Genomic DNA, 21191 nt, shown 5'->3' with positions numbered 1-21191 from the left:
CTGATTGCAGTGAGCCCTGGATGCGCATTACGGAGGTGGGGGGAATCTCTCTGCACTGTCTGAATGCGTTTCTCATTAAGGGAGAGGATGAAGGCACATGAGGAAGCCCTAGAGGAGGTGGAGGAGGCAGAAGCAATGGAGCAAGTGTGTTAGATAAAGAGGTTTGCAGATTGAGATCTCTGCTTCAGAAAAATGTCCGCCACAATCTCCATCTGCGCATGCGCTGCTTCCCGCTGCCATTTTCCCGAAGCCCCGGGAAGCAGAGTACTCAATCTGCACACGCGTGGCCTCAGGAAGATGGCTGCCGCCACCGAGAAACGGGTGATTAGCCCGGCTCTGCTGCTCTCTTTGGATTCTGGGCCACGGCGTCACCTCACCTAAGAAGGTGACTGCACCTGTCGCTGCCACACCACTGCCACACCCCCCCCCCCCCGTGGACACCAGGCCGCGGTGTCGCTCACCTAAGCAGGAATGGACCCTGCTCAGGTGCACGCCACACCGCCCACCGCCACCATGCCTCCTGTGACCCTGCTCTGCCACCACCAACCCTCAGGAAAGATACCTTAAATTCGGACAATAAGACGGACCCCCATCTTTTAAAAATCATTTTTTTCTGCTATTTTCACCCCAAATTTGGGGTGCGTCTTATGGTCCGGTGCGTCTTATAGTCCGAAAAATACGGTATTTTCAGCAACTTTTTTCCTGCCAACACATTAGGACATGCAGAAGAATTTTCTCCTGCACATCCTGAACGTGCGCACATAGCCTTAGTCCCTGTCCTGTTTCCCCATCATTCACTATAAGTCCTTGATAGCATAATGAATTTTGGGATGGGAGAAGACGCTATCAGGTACTGAGCATCCTCAACCACGTCTTAATTCATTACAAGTTCCTGACAGCGTCTTCTCCCTTTCAATTCATTATAAAGTGTCCTATGCACCTTATCGCCTCCTCTCCCACTCCCCAATAAATTTTAAGTCCCCAATAGCATCATGATGAATTGTGAGATAGGGGAGAACACTATCAGGGTTTTAGCACCCTCCTCGACCACCCAATTAATTTTACATCCATATCTAATGTCTTCCTCCTGCTTTTTGCAAGTCCATTATAAGTACCTCTTCCTCTCATCCCAATCCCCCGCATCCCATCATTGCCCTCCCCATCACCTCTATCATTGCCCTCTCCACCACTTCCATCATTGCTCTCCCCACCTGTCATTGCCCTCTCCACCACTTCCATCATTGCCTTCTCCCCCACATCTATCATTGCCCTCTCCACCACTTCGACCATTGCCTTCTCCCCACCTCTATTATTGCCCTCTCCACTACCCCAATCATTACCCTCTCCACTACCCCAATCATTTCCCTCTCCCCCACCCCATTGTTCTCCCCACCACCTCCATCATTGCCCTCCCCATTACCTTTATCATTGCCCTCTCCACCACTTCCATCATTGCTCCCCCCACCTCTATCATTGCCCTCTCCACCACTTCCATCATTGCCTTCTCCCCCACCTATCATTGCCCTCTCCACCACTTCCATCATTGCCTTCTCCCCCACCTCCATCATTGCCCTCTCCACCACCTCCATCATTGCCCTCTCCACCACCTCCATCATTACCCTCTCCACTACCCCAATCATAGTTCTCCCCCACAACCTCCATCATTGCCCTCCCCATCACCTTTATCATTGGCTTCTTCCCCACTTCCATCATTTCCTTCTCCCCCACCTCCATCATTTCCCTCTCCACTACCCCAATCATTACCCTCTCCACTACCCTAATCATTTCCCTCTCCACTACCCCAATCATTTCCCTCTCCCCCACCCCATTGTTCTCCCCACCACCTCCATCATTGCCATCCCCATTACCTTTATAATAGATGAATGTGGATAAAATCCGCGCTGCTGTGACAAATAATGGATCCAGATATAGTTATAAGGTGTTCGGGTGGTTTATTCACTTCCATCATTGCTCTCCCCACCTCTATCATTGCCCTCTCAACCACTTCCATCATTGCCTTCTCCCCCACCTCCATCATTACCCTCTCCACTACCCCAATCATTACCCTCTCCACTACCCTAATCATTTCCCTCTCCACTACCCCAATCATTTCCCTCTCCCCCACCCCATTGTTCTCCCCACCACCTCCATCATTGCCCTCCCCATTACCTTTATCATTGGCCTCTCCACCACCTCCATCATTGCCCTCTCCACCACCTCCATCATTGCCCTCTACACTACCCCAATCATAGTTCTCCCCCACAACCTCCATCATTGCCCTCCCCATCACCTTTATCATTGCCCTCTCCACCACTTACATCATTGCCTTCTCCCCCACCTCTATCATTGCCTTCTCCCCACCTCTATCATTGCCCTCTCCACCACCTCCATCATTACCCTCTCCACTACCCCAATCATAGTTCTCCCCCACAACCTCCATCATTGCCCTCCCCATCACCTTTATCATTGGCATCTCCCCCACTTCCATCATTTCCTTCTCCCCCACCTCTATCATTGCCTTCTCCCCACCTCTATCATTTCCCTTTCCACCACCTCCATCATTACCCTCTCCACCACCTCAATCATTTTCCTTTCCACCACCCAAATCATTGTTCTCCCCACCACTTACATCATTGCCCTTTCTATCACCTCAATCACTGTTCTTCCCCACCCCCCCCATCATTTCCCTCTTCCCCACCTCCATCACCACCCCAACATTGCCTACATACACACAACACTCACCTCTCCGCACATTCCCCGCAGCATCTTCGTCGCTGGCAGCTGACACAGGCGCACTGAATGCTGACGTCATCCAGCCGCGCAGCTGTGTCAGGCAGGAAGCACAAGACGGATCCCTACAGCTCTGCTGCCATTTTCTCCTGTAGGCAGTGGTGCTGCAGGAATAGCTCCCTGACCACCTCACATGAGGGCAATCTGGCCAGGGCCCCCCGGAATCTCAGGAGCAGAGAAACAGGCAAGATTGCTCTCAGTGTTAGGCGCCCTGCAGGGGCCCCCCTCCACCTCCGGGCCCCGATGCGGCTGCACATGCGGTATGTCTGCCCCTGGATAAGAGATTAACTCAATGAGGATATAAACATCACATCCTAAATATGGCAAAAATCAAAGCCGATACTAAAATCAGAGATAATTATCTGATGAAAAGAAACAAATAAAAACCTTCTTCAATCTAGAGATAAATCCAATACTGGCTGCAGGGAAGATTTCTATAATACAGTGAATATTATCAGAGAACATTTACCTATTTTATACACTGACGAGGATCTAGCAGAGATTGTGAGACCTGGTTGTTCCTTCATTGCTGAGAGGGACGTTATTATCGGTGACATAATTTCTCCTAGTTTATATCACTACAAGAAAGTCAGCCGACACGTGGGAGACAAATACCAAAGGTTTTATTGGATGTGGTCGACCTAATGTGGTTTGTGCAAGTATGTGCCCAGAGCAAAAATGCTTCATCTACTAAACAGAATAATATAATATTGGACGTCTCATTAGTTGTAGCTCCACAAATCACTGACATCATACAGTGTGAAGCTTGCCCCCTGCAATATGTGGAGAGCACGGTCAGAACCTTAAGTCTCCGCATTGGGGACACATTAGGGACGTTCTCAGCCCCACAACACGTAATACATCTGCAGCATCACAACATTTCATACAACACAATAGAAATATCATCACTGCACAGTTGTGGGTAGTGAATATGTTACCAGACCAGAGAAGGGGGAGATTGGTATAAAATGTACACCCCAGAGAAGCCTCGTGGATTCTGGAATTGGACCCCAGGTTCCCTAGTGGTATGAATCTTCGTTCAGACCTTGTATCCATTTATTGACTTGTGTTTTTCTTTTGTCCTTTCTCGTGTATAGTAATTCTACATAATATACACATTATAGATGCACACTCTTCATTCTTGTATAGCACGTATGCTTTCTTTTTTGGACATATGATCATCCATAGGGGTAAGGGTAATTTAAACATACTAGGTTTTTTGCCGATATCCCCAGGATGTTGTTTTTAATGTTTCTACAATTTTAATTTGCATTTTTTAATAAAGGATTTTGTTTTTATTCACACTGGAAACAAGTGCTGGATTATCACTAACTTTCTAAGTCTCATCCATTCCTTCCCAACCAGGAATTTCCATCCGAGCACTTCCCATGGATCTCACCAATCATTGAGAGGTGAGCTGAAAGCAGTTCTTTATATAGATGAATGGCACGTATGTCTACATAGAAAGTCTCTCCCGAAGTCCATGTACATGGATATCCCGGGCGTTCCTCTGCTCCGACGCGCGTTTCGCACTTCTTCGGGAGGCGCAGAGGGACACCCGGGATATCCACGTGCACATTATGTTTATTTAGATAGTTGTTAGATGTCATCTCACCCACTTTATAGCAGCTATACCTTATTGGTGTATACCTGATCCATGACATGCCCTGTTGACTATACATGATAAGTGTTGCATGTAGTCCATGTTAGCACAGGTGTCAGGTCTTAGTGACAATCACTTTATGTTTGAATCTTACTGTCAGCTGCTTTTTTATTGGTTACATCTTTCAGTGTAACAACATCCATATATTTATATCTATACATCTGTGGTTTTAGCCAGTATATTTATTTACTATTGGGGCTATGCTATTCTTAATAGCTAGTGCTAAGTGGCATTCCATGGCATTATTGTCCATTCTTTTTAATGATCTTGCACCTTTCTCATATTTTTTTATGATTTTATCAATAAATATTATTTCAAATTGGAAAGTACCCTTTGGTTTCCACAGTGCTTTTACTAAGTGGGTTTCCAAGTTTGTGATTAGTTGTGATTAGTCTTGTGTTTTAAGGGTACACTAAACCCAAAAAATCTTTTATGGGTTTAATACTTGAGGACACCATTTGTGATAAATGCTGAAAAATATGAAGACTTCTGGGACTCTGGAGTGATGACACCAAAATAAATATTTTTGAAACTGATGGCTTCAAAACTGTATGGAATTACAAATGGTGAAGAATACAATGAAAATGCATGGTACCTACAGTGATACATGGAGGTGGCAGTGTCCTTATTTGAGGCTACATGAGTGCAGCTGGCCTCAGGGAACTATATTTAATTGATGGTATCATGAACTCACAGATACGAGTTATACTGATCTATAGTGACAGGAAAAAAGTGATTCAGTAGCCAAGTGTATCCTGATCTGAACCCCGCCAAACACCTATGGTGAATTCTGAAGAGACAAGTTATCATCACTCTCCATCCAGCATCTAAGCACTAAAAGAACTCGTTCTTGAAGAAGGAAAAAGGATAAATGTAGCATTGTGTCACCAATTTGTTCATTCCATGCTGAGAAAACTTGATGCTGTCCCTAAAAATCACGGAGGCCATAAAAAATGATTGATGAAGTAGTTAGTGTTTAATGTGGGGTGTACTCATTTTTGCATCAACTAATTTGAGTAAAACTAAAGATTTTATGCTAAAAGTTATATTATTAACCTTACTTTCATGTTGTTATTGATTAAAAAAAAAGTTCTATGAAACTCAGAGTTGGCAAAGTTTTGGGAATTAATTTTATGTTCAGTGAGATATTATAATCTTAATTATCAAAGTGGGGTGTACTCATTTATGTTGACCACTGTTTATTATAATTTATAAACACAATGACCATAATTACAATTTTTTTCTTGTGTAACTTCTCTCACATATCACAAGATTTGATGTATTTATAAAAGATTTTCCACATTCTAAACATGAATACGGCTTCGCTCCTGATTTCTAATATGAGCCTTTTTATCCATGAAGAACTTTCCACATATTCAACATGAAAATGGCTTTTCTATGTGACTCTTCTCATGTAAAACCAGATATGATTTCCGTGTAAAACATTTCCCACACCGTGAACATGAATAAGGCTTCTCTCCAGTGTGAATTCTCTTATGTGAAACGAAAGTTGATGTTTGTGTAAAACATTTCCCACATTCTGAACATGAATACGGCTTCTCTCCAGTGTGAGTTCTATAATGTTTAACAAGACATGATTTATATTTAAAAGATTTCCCACAAACTGAACATGAATATGGCTTCTCTCCTGTATGAATTCTCTGATGCATAGTAAGATACCTTTTAGCTGGGAAGGACTTCCCACATTCTGGACAGGAGTATGGTTTTTCTCCTGTGTGAATTCTCTCATGTGAAATAAAAGTTGATTTAAGCGTAAAACATTTCCCACACAGTGAACATGAATACGGCTTCTCTCCAGTGTGAATTCTACAATGTGTATCAAAGTTTGATCTGTATTTAAAAGATTTTCCACACTCTGAACATAAATACTGTTTCTTCCCTGTGTGACTGCTTTCATGTTTCACAAGATTTGATTCATCTGTAAAGCATTTCTCACATTGTGAACATGAAAATGTCTTTTCTCCTTTGTGATTTCTCTCATGTATAACAAATTTTAATTTCTTTGTAAAGCCTTTCCCGCATTCTGAACATGAATATGGCTTTGCTCCTGTGTGAATTCTCTGATGTCTAACAAGACTCCCTTTATCTGTGAAGGACTTCCCACATTCCGAACATAAAAATGGCTTTTCTCCTGTGTGAATTCTCTGATGTATAACAAATTTTGATTTATTTGAAAAGCATTTCCCACATTCTGAACATGAATATGGAGTCTCACCTGTATGAATTTTTTGATGTGTAATAAGACTCCATTTATTTGTGAAGGACTTCTCACATTCCGAACATGAAAATGGCTTTTCTCCTGTGTGAATTCTCTCATGTATAACAAATTTTGATTTCTTTGTAAAGCATTTCCCACATTCTGGACAGGAGAATGACTTTTTTCCTTTGTACTTTTTTTTTGTTAAAAAATCTGAGCTTTTGGGAAGTTGCTTGTCACACTGAAATCTTGTATCATCTTTGTTACCTGGAATTGTGGTAACAATGCGAGATTGCTCAGGGGAGGGTTCCTCATAATTATAATTATAAGAAAATGACGAACTGTGAAGTCCAGGAGGTCCATGAAGGAGAATGAGGTTTTCTCCATTACAGTGCTTCCAGATAGCTTCTTCTTTATAACTTAGTGATAAATCGTTATTCTCACAAGGATTTCCTATATGGATGAAAGATAGATTGGATTAACACAAAAAGGATTTCTAAAGTTATATTATGAAGCGCACAATGAAAACCCTCATCAGTGAAAGTGAATTTAAAAAGTGCAATGGGCTCTTACCCAAGTTACACAAGGAGGATTAAGTGGTAAATTGCGCTCACCTCATAGGCTATGTGCACATGATAAGCTTTTGCAGTGTTTTCTTTACGTGCGTAAATGCCCCGAAAAAACGCAATGGAATACTAAAGGAAGATAATTCAATGACACTCCTGAATTGTTGTGCACATGATCCACAAATTTCCATCCGTATTTGCGGCATTTTATTTTCTGTAGCATGTCAATTCTTTTTGCGTTTTTGCAGCGTTTTTGACTCATTGACTTCAATTAAGTCAGTCAAATCTGCACCAAAAACGCAGGTGTAAAAAGGTTTGTTTATTTGGAACCAAAAACGCTGCGGTTTGTCAAAGTGAAATGTTCTCAGAAGGGTGTGCGGGCGGAGAATATGTGTGTGTGTGTCTGTGTGTGGGCGGAGAATATGTGCGTGTCTGTGTGTGTACCCATGCGATGTGTGTACCCAGGCGTCGTTTGATGGGACTACTACTCCCATCTGGCTACGTGTTTTATCACATACAACAGAGACAGCATGAGCCGATGATGGGAGAATAGTCCCATCATTCGGCACCTGTGTTCAATTGTAAAAAAATAAAATTTAAAAAAAAAATCGAAACATTTACATATTCACATACAAAATACATACTCACCAAACACCTAATTCCTAATGCCTGTGTCGCCTGCAAACAATCAAAAATAATAAACCAACATATACTCACCTTTCCATCATAGTCCATTTAATACGGCGTGCCCTACCTCGATCTCAATGGCCGCCGGCGATACAAGGACAGGAGGTGATCCTTCCTGCAGTGTATCACTGAGCTGCTGTGAGAGTTCATGAGTTGATCAGCTTCGGTGCTCTCACGGCACCGCTGCGTGAGAAAGTTCTCACACAGCGGTAGGGCCGTGAGAGCACCGGAGCTGATGAACTCCAGTGAACCATCAGGGCGACTCAGTGATGCACTGTGGGTGCGATTACCTCCTGTCTGTGTATCGCCGGAGGCCGGGTAGAGCGGTCACATCTCCCGATGTGACTGTTCTACACGTGAGATCGCCGTGGGACACTCTGTATTAAATGGATTAATGTCGGACAGGATAGTATTATATGTTGGTTTATTATTTTTTGATTGTTTGCAGGAGATGAGGGCTTCCGGGATTAGGCGTTCAGTAAGTATGGTAAATTTAGATTCAATAAAGGAGTCTGTGATTATTTAAAAAAAAAAAAAAAAGGACTTTATTCTGGCCGTGTGTTTATTTACCAAACAACTATAGGAGGATTAGCAATGGATAGGTGTCTTATAGACGCCTCTCCATTACCTGTGGGCTTGATATCACCGGACAATACATAGGTGACATCAACCCCACAAATATGAACCACACTTGACACCGCTACAGAGCAAGTGGGAAGAGTGAGGCTAAGTGCCAGAATTGGCGCATCTATAAGATGTGCCGTTTCTTGGGCAGATGAGAGCTGATGATTTTAGCCTGGGGGATGCCAATATCTATGGCCCCTTCTCAGGCTATTAATATGAGCCCACAACTGTCTGCCTAGCCTTTGCTGGTTGGATTTTATAGGGGGACCCCATATCAATTTTTTTCTGGGGTTCCCCTGTAAACTAGCCAGTAAAGTCTAAGAAAACACTGTGAGCTGATATTAATAGCCTGGGAACCTTTGAATGGAAAAGATCCCACTCCAATGAGCACTTTATCGCATTCAAACAGTCCCTCACTACTTTCAAGACCACACTCACCACAGCTAAACAAACCTACTTCTCATCTCTCATATACTCCCTGTCTCACAACCCTAAACAGTTATTCAACACCTTCAATTCTCTCCTCCGTCACCCAGCACCTCCTCCCTCCCCACTCATCTCAGCTGAAGACTTTGCCTCATTTTTCAAGCAGAAGATTGAGAACATCAGAGACAGTTTTAGTCGACAACCCCCAGAGCCCTTCCTCCCAACTACCCAGCCCTCCACCTCCAAAACCAACTTCTCCACTATTACAAAAGATCGACTCTCCACTCTACTCTCAAGATCGCATCTCACCACCTGTGCACTTGACCCGATCCCTTCCCACTTCATCCCAAACCACGCCACAGTCTTCATTCCAACTCTAACCCATCTCTTCAGCCTATCACTAACAACTGGTGTTTTCCCCTCAAGCTTTAAACATGCCTCCATCACACCTATCCTCAAAAAGCCCTCTCTTGACCCATCCTCTGTATCTAGCTATCGCCCTATATCACTTCTCCCTTATGCCTCAAAACTACTGGAACAACACGTCCATCTTGAACTGTCCTCCCATCTATCTTTCTGCTCCCTTTTCGACCGCTTACAATCAGGCTTCCGGTCACACCACTCCACTGAAACTGCCCTAAATAAGGTCACCAATGACCTCTTAACAGCCAAGAGCAAGCGACACTACTCTGTCCTCCTCCTCCTCGACCTGTCCTCTGCCTTTTACACAGTGGACCATTCCCTATTACTACAGACCCTCTCATCCCTTGGCATCAAAGAGTTGGCCCTATCCTGGATCTCGTCTTACCTAACTGACCGAACATTCAGCGTCTCCCATTCACACACCACCTCCTCACCTCGCCCCCTATCTGTCGGAGTCCCACAAGGTTCAGTTCTAGGGCCCCTGCTCTTCTCCATTTACACTTTTGGCCTGGGACAGCTCATAGAGTCTCACGGTTTTCAGTATCATCTCTATGCTGATGACACACAGATCTACATCTCTAGACCAGATATCACCACCCTACTAACCAGAATCCCTCAATGTCTGTCCGCTATTTCATCCTTCTTCTCCGCTAGATTTCTAAAACTTAACATGGACAAAACAGAATTCATTGTCTTTCCCGCATCTCACGCGACCCCCCCAACGAACCTATCCATTACAGTAAACGGCTGCCCACTCTCCCAAGTCCCACAAGCTCGCTGTCTCGGGGTAATCCATGACACTGATCTCTCCTTCAAACAGCATATCCAAGCCCTTTCCACTTCCTGCCGACTTCAACTCAAGAATATTTCACGGATCCGTACATTCCTAAACCAAGAATCTGCAAAAACCCTAGTCCATGCCCTCATCATCTCCCGCCTCGACTACTGTAACCTCCTGCTCTGTGGCCTCCCCTCGAACACTCTCCCACCCCTCCAATCTATTCTAAACTCTGCTGCCTGACTAATCCACCTGCCCCCCGCTATTCCCCAGCCTCTCCCCTCTGTCAATCCCTTCACTGGCTCCCCATTACCCGAGACTCCAGTACAAAAGCCTAACCATGTCATACAAAGCCATCCACAACCTGTCTCCTCCATACATCTGTGACCTAGTCTCCCGGTACTTTCCTGCACGCAACCTCCGTTCTATGCTTGGTAGTTGTCAGGTTCCCTCGGTTCCCGTCTGCTCGTACTGGTCTGTGCTCTTCTATCCATCAGCCATTCCAGATCGCACCCGTCAGTGCTTTTCTGTTCATCAGCTGGTCCTATCTGCACAGTGGTTCCAGTATTCCTACAGTGCCTGCCTGCATTCTTCATCTCTTCTTCGGGCCGTAGAAGCCTCCCCACTCTAGGGGGCCAGCTGCCACCCTCTGTAGGTCAGCCCTGCAGTAGTATTTGGTGCCACCTCCTTGGGTCGCAGTTTTCACCTGCTGCCATATCAGAGTTGGAATTTGGTAGACCACTTAGTTATGCCCCTACAGGCTTTCCGAGGGATATGGCAAAGTGTTTCTACCACCTTCCCTGTTACAGTCTCCATCTGCTGCATTGGATGTAGTGGAAGAGGTGTCGGTCCCCATTATACTAGTTCTACTCTGTTGCTATTGATGCCACTTTGGTGTCTGCCATTAATTTTTGTAAATGTGTAGACTCCTGGTTGAGCTTCCTTCATGCGTGCTGCCTGTAGCAGTAGGCCTCCCAAGAGCGTCAGTCCAGGATGATTTCTGCTGTGCCATGCTAAAATTTGTACTGTGAGTGAATTGAAGCCACTTTTCTGGTGTCTGCCCCTCATTTGATGTGTTTTCGCAACTTTTGGGCCCATTTGAAGGCGTTGTGCATGCGTTTGTTGTTGTCTCCCATTGACATGAAAGGCGTTTGGCTATGTTTGGCAAATATTCGACAAATAAATCTGCAAATATTGCAGAATTCAGCGATCGTAAACCGAACATTGAAATATTCGCTCATCTCTAGCTCAGTTTACTTCTCGTTTCTGGAGGGCCGTGTGTAAGCTACTGAATTTCACTTTAGATTTCTCTTCGGCCTACCATCCTCAATCCAATGATCACATAGAGCGGGTCAACCAGATACTGACCAATTTCCTGTGGAACTTTGTCAATGCCCATCACAATGACTGGGCCGAACTCTTTCTGTGGGCTGAATTCTCATACAACCATGTAAGTGATTCTTCTGCCAAATCTCCATTTTTTGTGGTCAATATCCCAATAATCCGTTCCCTGTTTCTACAGCCTCCAATATTCTTGCTGTTGAATCCCTTGTCAAGTGTTTTTCTAAAACCTGGGAAGACACCAAGTCCACCTTACTGAAGTCTTCTGAACGGATGAAAAGACATGTAGACAAGAGACGTCTGGATTCACCTCAGTTTCATCCTGGGGACATCGTGTGGCTGTCATCTAAGTATGTCCATCTCAAGGTACCCTCGTATCAACTAGGCCCTCGCTTCATTGGTATGTTCGAGGTTCTGAATTGGATTACTCCAGTAGACTACAAGCACAAACTCCCGGCCTCTTCACAGATCACCAATTCCTTCCATGTGTTTCTCCTCAAGCCTGTTGCCTTTTCTTTTAAAGATTCTGGTACCACTCCTGCTCTAGTCAGCACTGAAGATGTTTTTGAGGTAGAGAACATTCTGGCCACCAAGAGGGTAAGAGGAAAGACCTATTTTTTCTTGTGGATTGGAAGGGGCTTGGTCCTGAGGAGAGATCCAAGAACCCCAGAAAAAACATCCATGCCCCTCTCCTCCTGGAGAGATTTCTTGCGATCTTGAAAAAGAGGGAGTGGAAAGGGGGACGGCTGGGGGGAAAGAGTATTGTAGCGCCGGCTTCCCTGCACGCTGCCCCACTTCCCTGGCAGGGACGCCGTCTCATTCACCGTTGCGTCCCCCATTAACCACCTCCTTCCTCGTCGGCTGCTGCCCGGGGTGCATACACGACGCACAGATCCCCAGGCACTGTGCGTTCTCCCTCCTTCTTAAATGGCTGGAAGACACTTATTATTTTTTTTAGGCACCTCCACATGCATGGAGGTACCTGTGCAACGTTGCTAGTCTGTTACTAAACACGCTTGCTAGTTCTTAGGTCCCTGTCCGTTTCTAACCAATCTTACTAGTACTTGCCTTGTCATTCTGATCGGCCTGCACCTACTGTGAAAGTCTGTATATCAGCTGGACTCACCTACACCTCCTGTGCCATTCTGTGTATTACAACCGGACCAGCCAGCCAGCACATGCCATGCCAATCAGTATATCAGCTGTACCGGTCCGCACCTGCCTCATTCTTCTTTTATTTACCTTCAGGCAGTTCCAACTGCCAGTCATTGGGGGTCTGTGGTCTGTAATGTCCATTCCTGTGACAGCTTCGCTCTCAATTGACTGCTCCACCTCCGCAGCAGTCTACACCATCTGACCCCACAGGACAACTAGTTCCAGCCTGCTGGCTGGCCACACTCTGGCCAATTATTACAGCTTGCTTGATTGATCTCCTCCCCCCTCTCCCCACGTGGAGAGAGAAGCATGGGCAAGTGCCCCCTAGGGCTTAGAGGCAGGGACAGCAGACATCGCATTTGTCTTTCTTCCTCCCCAGACAACAGGTTTCTTGGCCTGTGGAATCCTGTTATTGGAGTACTCGTCGGCAAGTGTGGAAGTTTGGCTTCTGGTCACGGAGATACTTCTGCAGGTCCTCTGGGCAGATAAATAAAAACTACTCTGTTGCGATGAGCGCCTTCAGATTCTGGACAGTTGTAAGCTCCAATCCCATGGTCAATTGGTCAACCGCTCTCAGCAGGGCCCGCATGTGATCGGTCCACCTATCTGCAGTACCCCACTGCATACACCGGGGCCTCTTCTGGTACGTCTCAGGGGTCAAACAGAGCCTGCTTGATATCCTCATAGAGTGGTCGCGCTGGGCTGATACCCAAAGATATCTAGGACCTTACCCCTGAGATGAGGCATTAAGAACCAGACCCACTGGCCCTCAGGCAGATGGTATTGATGGCCATTTTTTTCAAATGCAATTTCCAAGTGCCCTCAGTTGTCCAGCAGGGGGAAGTCATCAAACCGTAGCTTCAAAATCCAGCTCTCTCTAGGGACTCACAACTGGCTGGGGATCTGCGACTGGAGTTGGAGCTGAAGCATTTGTCGCTGGTGCTCGCGCTCACATTCTGCAGTCTCTGCTACCTTGCGATGTTCAGCTGCTGCCATAATAGTCTCGTAGGTGACCTTGCCTCCAGCCTTGAGTCGGACCAGGGCAGCTTTCAGGAGGGTATCTGAGCCTGTCTGGCTGGAGGGACGGGCAGGTGGTAAGCGACTCACTGCGGGACTGATAGCCGATGACTGACTCCTTGGGAAGCCTGGGCTGGACCCTCCCCTCTGCTTGAGCAACACCGTCTTCTACCTCCTCCTCACTATCCGTAGCACTGGCTATCTCCCTGACTCTGCCCATGGCCATCCTTTCAATCTTTGGTCACTCACACAGAGCTGCAGCCTTATGCACCCACACACCTTAAAGTATTTGCAATCGGACTGTCTAATGAGGAGTTCATCTTAAGAGCCCAGTGGCAAAAAGCTACGGCTGGTAGTCCTTAGTGTCTGGGAGTATGGGTCACACACACGCTCTATCAATCCCACCGCTGCCACATGTGAAGGATGGCACCAGAAAGATCACACACAATCCCACTGCTGCCACCACACGTGAAGGATGACACCAGAAAGATCACACAGAATTCCACAATTGCTACCACATGTGAAGAGCCCGTACCCTATCTGCCGTTAATATTATGTCCGAGGGATCACGTGGTATGCTGTGATAATTATAGGGGATAACTCAGGAGACTCTTTGCATGGAACAAGACAACTACAGGACACAGTTTTATAAGTGGTAAAGTCTATATTATCACATGGGGATTCAAACAGGTGCAGAGAGAAACTCAAGTCCACAACACTTGGTGTAAATATTAAACGCAGCTTAAACAGTCTATAGGTAATTTCAGAGGAAAATGCAATCACGCAGAAAGTCTATGAAGCACAATTATTCTTGAGGATACTTGACACGAATAAGTCCTTGTTTTAGTCCAAACACAGATAGCTATGCTTATAAGGCAGTTCAAATCATATCTTAGCTGAACCAGGAAGGCCAGGGTAATAGTCTCAGGTCTTTGCAGAGCAGCAACAGCTTACATGTCCAGCAAATGCAGATGGAAGTAAACACGAGCAGCAGATGAAGGATGATTACTGGAAGCTGGTGTATGCAGCAGGAACTCAGAGCAGAGTAGCAGGATCACCACACAGGTTCACAGGAGCAGGTGTATAGCCAGGGAGTAATCAGAGGTCAGGAGCTGGATGAAAGGCAGAATACTCTAGCACAGACTAAAGGCTGGGGTGGAGTTATATAGCAGGAAGACACAGTGCACATGAGACCAAAGACGCCATCTTGGAAAAGGGCAGTAATGCAAAAAAGGTAAAAAATCTTCAGAGTCCTGACATTACTCCCTCCTTAGAAGCGGCCTCAGGACGATCCTGGACCTGGTTTCTCAGGGAATCTCTGATGAAAACGAGAAATCTTCTGTTGGGCATTGATGTTTTCCACAGGTTCCCAAGAGTCTTCCTCAGGGGGATATCCCTGCCATCTTATCACATATTGGAGCCGATTCCTGCAAATCCTGGAATCAATAATTTCCTCCACCACAAATTGTTCTTGCCCATCAATCACCACAGGCTGCGGAGGTGGCACAACACGTCCCTGGAAGGTATTAGGAGATACAGGCTTTAATAAAGATACATGAAAAACTGTGTGTACCTTCATTGTCCTAGGCAGCTTCAGCCAGCAGGCCACAGAGCTCACAATACCGTTGATCTTGAAAGGGCCAATGATTTTCTGTCCAAGTTTTTGTGAAGGAACGTTTAACTTCAGATTCTTAGTTGCTAACCACACGGAATCTCCTACCTTGAACATGGGTGCAGGTTTACGGAATCTATCAGCCGATCTCTTATAACATTCTTGAGCTGTGGTCAGGGATTCCATCAGAACCTCCAGATTTTGCCTCATCGCAGTGAGCCTTTCCTCCACTGCCGGAACCGGAGAATTAATTGGAGACCTAGGTAAGATACATGGATGATAACCTAGATTGGCAAAGAAAGGTGTAAATTTAGTGGAGGCGCTCTGAGAATTATTGTATGAAAATTCGGCTAACAGCAGCAACTCCAACCAATCATCCTGGAGATGGCTGACATAGCATCTTAGATATTGTTCCAGCGTCTGGTTGGTCCACTCAGTCTGACCATATGTCTGGGGATGGTAAGCGGAAGAGAGACAGACATGAATATTGAGTGCAGAGCAAAACCCCTTCCAGAATCTTGAAGTGAACTGTACTCCACGGTCAGAGATGATCTCATCCGGAACCCCATGCAACCGAAAGACATTCTGTATAACCAAGTTCACTGTATCTTTATCTGTATCGGTGCATGGAACAAAATGAGCAGCTTTAGTCAGGCGATCAACTACCACCACGATTGTATTCATGCCTCCCGATGTAGGCAGCTCCACAATAAAGTCCATTGATATAGACCCCCAAGGGCGGGACGGAATAGGTAATGGTTGTAGAAGACCAGTAGGTGCCACATGAGGAGTCTTGTAATGGGCACATACCTTGCAAGAGAGAACATAGTCCTTGGTATCCTTCAGGCAAGTTGGCCACCAGAAGAATCGGCTCAGGAACTCTTGTGTCTTCTGAGCCCCCCTGTGACCAGCCAACTTGGAGTCATGTACCAACTTGAGGATCTGCAGATGGACGACCTCAGGGACTTAGATACGTCGATCTCTGAACCACATGCCACCCTTAAAGACAAGATTAATATCCACAGGTGGGTTGGCCAGAAATACATCACCGTCATAGGCCTCCCTGCACTCCTTCCACAAGTCCTGATCGTGGATGACTCCGATGAAATTGGCATCAGATAGAATGGTCTTGGACGGGGCTCCAGGTACGGAATCCGCAGCATGGATTCGGGATAAAACATCAGCCTTCCCATTACGAGAACCTGGACGGTACGAGATAAAGTTAAATTGATTTAAAAATAAGTTCCAATGAGCCTGACGAGGAGAAAGACATCTAGCGGATCTAAGGAACTCTAAATTGCGATGGTCAGTTAGCACTATGATCTGTTGTGCAGCTCCTTGCAGATGATGCCTTCATTCTTTGAAAGCGGCAATAATAGCCAGCAATTCCTTGTCTCCCACGTCGTAATTCTTCTCTGCTGAGGTTAGTCTACGGGAAAAGAAAGCACAAGGATGTAGCAGACCCTTCTCTCCAGTTCTTTGGGAGAGAATAGCCCCCAAAGCATTATCAGAAGCGTCCACCTCCACAATGAAAGAAAGTGTTAGATCTGGGTGTATCAACAGAGGTGCTGGGCAGCACGGTGGAGCAGTGGTTAGCACAGCAGCCTTGCAGCGCTGGAGTCCTGGGTTCAAGCCCCACTAAGGACAACATCTGCAAAGAGTTTGTATGTTCTCTCCGTGTTTGCGTGGGTTTCCTCCGGGCACTCCGGTTTCCTCCCACATTCCAAAGACATACTGATAGGGAATTTAGATTGTGAGCCCCAACGGGGACAGCGACGATAATGTGTGCAAACTGTAAAGCGCTGCGGAATATGTTAGCGCTATATAAAAAATAAAGATTATTATTATAGGTGCTGAGGTGAAACAGATCTTAAGCCGATCAAAAGCTTCTTGAGCCTGTGATGACCACTTAAAGGGCTTTTCCTACTTTGTCAAGGAAGTAATGGGACGGACAATATCAGAAAAATTTCGAATAAAGCGTCTGTAGAAATTTGGAAAACCAATAAAACGTTGGACATCCTTAACGTTCTTGGGTACCGGCCAGTCAAGGATAGCCTGAATCTTACCAGATTCCATGTTCAGCCCCTGGGGAGAGATGATATAACCTAAGAACTGTATCTCAGAACGATGGAACTCGCATTTCTCCGGCTTAATATAGAGATGGTTCTCTTTCAGATGTCTTAAAACAGTTTTGACATGTTCTTCATGTTCCTGTAGAGAGTCAGAAAAGATTAGTATATCGTCCAAATAGATCACCACAAACTGGTCCAACAAATCTCAGAAGATGTAATTAACAAGGTGTTGAAACGTTGCAGGGGCGTTACAAAGCCCGAAGGGCATCACAAGATATTCAAAGTGTCCATACCGGCATCTGAATGCTGTCTTCCACTCATCCCCTGGACGAATACGCACCAAATTAGAAGCCCCACGAAGATCCAGCTTAGAGAACACCTTAGCATGGCGGACTCTTCCCAGTAATTCAGGAATCAGAGGCAAAGGGTAACGGTTTCGTACGGTTACCTTATTGAGTTCCCGATAGTCAACACAGGGTCTCAGGGTCCCATCCTTCTTTTTTACAAAAAATATAGGTGCCCCTGCTGGTGAGGAAGAAGGACGTATGAAGCCTTTGGCCAGATTTTCATCAATATACTCCTTTAAGGCTTGAAGCTCAGGTGCCACCAAAGGGTATACGTTACCAAAAGGAATAGCTGCCCCAGGAAGCAGCTTAATGGGACAGTCATAATGCCTATGTGGAGGAAGCTGATCTGCATTCTTCTTGTCACAGATGTCAGAGAATTCTTTATATGCTGGAGGTAAAGAAAATACCTGTACATGTGGTTCCGTAGCCGTGGACTCAGGGACAGCTTCTGTTAACGCTGAGTTACTCCTTGTTGGAAAGATAATCTCCTTGGTCTCCCAGTTGATAATTGGGTTCTGAGAACGCAACCAAGGAATGCCTAAAATCACAGGAAAATGAGGAGAAGAAATTAGCAAGAAAGAAAGTTGCTCCTGATGATTAGGCTCCAACAAAATTTCAAGGGGTACGGTCTCCTGATCCGAGAAATCATCCAAGTTACTTAACCGTGGGTCACGAGACTCAATCATCGGATTCGCCCAGGCGAGCGCTCGTGAGGTCAGTAGCATTATTACACACAATACTTTGGATCTATCATTAGGAAAATGGTCAGCATGCACATCAAAATATAGCATACATTGATTCACAAAGCCACGAAATTTGTCGCGATCACCATTAAATCTGAATGGGGGCAACTTAGGTGGGCTAGCTGGTGGCGGCTGCCCAGAGGGTAAAGTCGCTTGTGCAGCTATTTGCGTGCTTATATCCTGAAAAGCCCGTCCATACTGGGACTCTATGCCAGCAAGTTTGTTTTCCTGGGCTGCCATGCGGGTGCTTAAGTCCTGCAAAGTTTGTCCAAACACTTGTTGATTGTGTTCAAAGCTTCCAAACGTCTTTTGCAGACCTTCCACATCTTTCTGCAGTGATCTAATTATGGAAAACACCTGCTCTAATCTGCTCTCTGCAGTCATTGTTCCAGCAGTCTCCTCTTTTCTGGCTACAGTATCCTGTAATAATTATAGGGGATAACTCAGGAGACTCTTTGCATTGAACAAGACGACTACAGGACACAGTTTTATAAGTGGTAAAGTCTATATTATCACACGGTGATTCAAACAGGTGCAGAGAGAAACTCAAGTCCACAACACTTGGTGTAAATATTAAACGCAGCTTAAACAGTCTATAGGGAACTTCAGAGGAAAATGCAATCATGCAGAAAGTCTATGAAGCACAATTATTCTTGAGGATACTTGACACGAATAAGTCCTTGTTTTAGTCCAAACACAGATAGATATGCTTATAAGGCAGTTCAAATAATATCTTAGCACAACCAGGGAGGCCTGGGTAATAGTCTCAGGTCTTTGCAGTGCAGCAACAGCTTACATGTCCAGCAAATGCAGATGGAAGCAAACACGAGCAGCAGATGAAGGAGGATTACTGGAAACTTGTGTATGCAGCAGGAACTCAGAGCAGAGTAGCAGGATCACCACACAGGTTCACAGGAGCAGGTATACAGCCAGGGAGTCAACAGGGTCAGGAGCTGGATGCAAGGCAGAATACTCTAGCACAGACTGAAGGCTGGGGTGGAGTTTTATTGCAGGAAGACAGTGCACATGAGACCAAAGACGCCATCTTGGAAAAGAGCAGTAATGCACAAAAGGTAAAAAAAATGTTCAGAGTCCTGACATATGCTCTCCTCACTGGGGACATGTAAGATCAGCTTGGCACAGTTTTACACAGACTCCCACTGTTCACACAGGCAAAGGGAGGCACGGGGATTGAGTATACGTGGTCCACGCAGTCAAGTGATGTGGCTCACCCTCGCTCACAACCCTGACAGGCTCAGACACCCCTTTCAGTAGCAAAAGTGAAACAAAAAACAACTAGCCCGGTATTACTGCCACCAGTCCCTCATTAGACATAAGCCTATAACGGAATAATATCGGGCAAGAAACAAGCCCCGGCAGCATGGAAAGTTAAGCCGACAACACAAACTTGTGGACCAAGATAAAAGAGCAGTACAAGGTTAAATTATATATTTAATCGCCTTAAGGGCACACCAGACAAAAGACTATATACACAATAGTTATACATATACAATAGTCAGATTTACAAATAGAAATAGTGGTAGGACCAAGTATGCAAAACATGAGAGTAAGCTACCAGTCAGATGAAAGGCCTGACTTGCAGGGGAGAGGCTGCCAAATGGGAGCATGTTGGTGCCCTCTGTTCCTTGCCTTCTCCCCACACAATGTCATCACGACCTCCCCACAGAAAAAGCATTTGGCCGTGCTTTACCTGAGCATTTAACCCCTTGGGGTCACTCCCCTTCAGTTCCCCGGGCTGGACCTCAATCCCCTCCCCATGCCTCTAGCAGAAGATAGGTCATAACTCCTTAATGGACAGTGCTAGGGAGGCGGTTTGGGCGCAGTCAGATTCTGAGAAAGAAGCATCTACTTCCGAGAAGAACTGCTTATTATTGTCCGGTCGATGCAGCACTGGAGCCGAGGAGAAGGCCTGTTTCAAAGACACAAAAGGTGTTCTCTGCCTCAGGAGTCCATGTAACTTTGCATTCTGGCTCCTACTAACCATTCTACGTAACTCCCCACCCTGGGGTGCTAGAACGGATCGGGACCCTGGAAGGCGTTCGGCCTGTTCCACAGATCTCGAAAACCTAACCGGTGTGTGGCTAGGATGTACAGTAAGTTCATATTCTCCTAAAGAAATGCTAGCTGTCTGAACAAAGCAGTTACCCTGCATGGGCTCTGCAGGAGGTCTTCCTACAGTAGTTCGATACTGGCTACCTGATAGGGGTGTGAATTGCTTAGCTACATTTTCAGGAGGATTGTAAGCTGTCATTAAATCCCCTCATCCCTCACAAATGTGTTTTCATTTTGACAGAAGAACACATTTTTAAATCTGGCCAGTTTTGCACGTGTCACCACTTTAAGGACACCCCTCCAGGCTGCATTTACCCCACAGTTGCCATTGGAACTGATAAGTGTAGAGGGGCTGGATGTTATACATCGGGGCAATGGAACTAGATGTTATACGCTGTAGGGAGGCTATGGGGACGGATGTATGGAATCTGTTTGTATATACAATCTCGTGATCCCGTTTATGTTAAAGCAATCCTCCACGTTAGAAAAGTGGCTAACCATATTTCATGTACTGTCGCCTACCTGGTGTCCTCCGCTTGTCTCCAACTGTGACCTGTGTTCTGGTCCTCCTACATCCCAGAGAGTCATCGGTGCAGTCAGACTTTCCATACAGGAGCAGCTGAGCCATCACCAAACCGGAGACACACACACAATAT

General features: G+C 45.6%; 2 protein-coding genes across 3 annotated transcripts in view; both read right to left on the bottom strand.

Moving 5' to 3' along the window:
* Positions 1 to 21191, bottom strand: part of LOC143793497 (uncharacterized) — a 300046-nt gene that overhangs the window by 258339 nt on the left and 20516 nt on the right. The gene's annotated exons all lie outside the window — the stretch shown is intronic.
* On the bottom strand, positions 3405 to 21178 carry LOC143793570 (uncharacterized). 2 transcript variants are annotated; one of them, XM_077280643.1, is made up of 2 exons: positions 21058 to 21178; positions 3405 to 7124 (listed from the first exon to the last, which is right to left on the bottom strand). In XM_077280643.1, the coding sequence occupies exons 1-2, from the start codon at positions 21161 to 21163 to the stop codon at positions 5830 to 5832; spliced, it is 1401 nt and encodes a 466-aa protein (XP_077136758.1). In that variant the 5' UTR covers positions 21164 to 21178; the 3' UTR covers positions 3405 to 5829. The 2 variants fall into 2 exon arrangements, 1 of the variants encoding a protein (XP_077136758.1); XR_013220152.1 differs by lacking the exon at positions 21058 to 21178 and adding an exon at positions 20174 to 21046 and having other exon boundaries at positions 7005 to 7124.

This window comes from Ranitomeya variabilis, chromosome 1 (assembly GCF_051348905.1).
Source record: "Ranitomeya variabilis isolate aRanVar5 chromosome 1, aRanVar5.hap1, whole genome shotgun sequence".
Classification (NCBI taxonomy): Eukaryota; Metazoa; Chordata; class Amphibia; order Anura; family Dendrobatidae; genus Ranitomeya; species Ranitomeya variabilis.
This window is presented reverse-complemented; position numbering and strand designations above follow the sequence as displayed.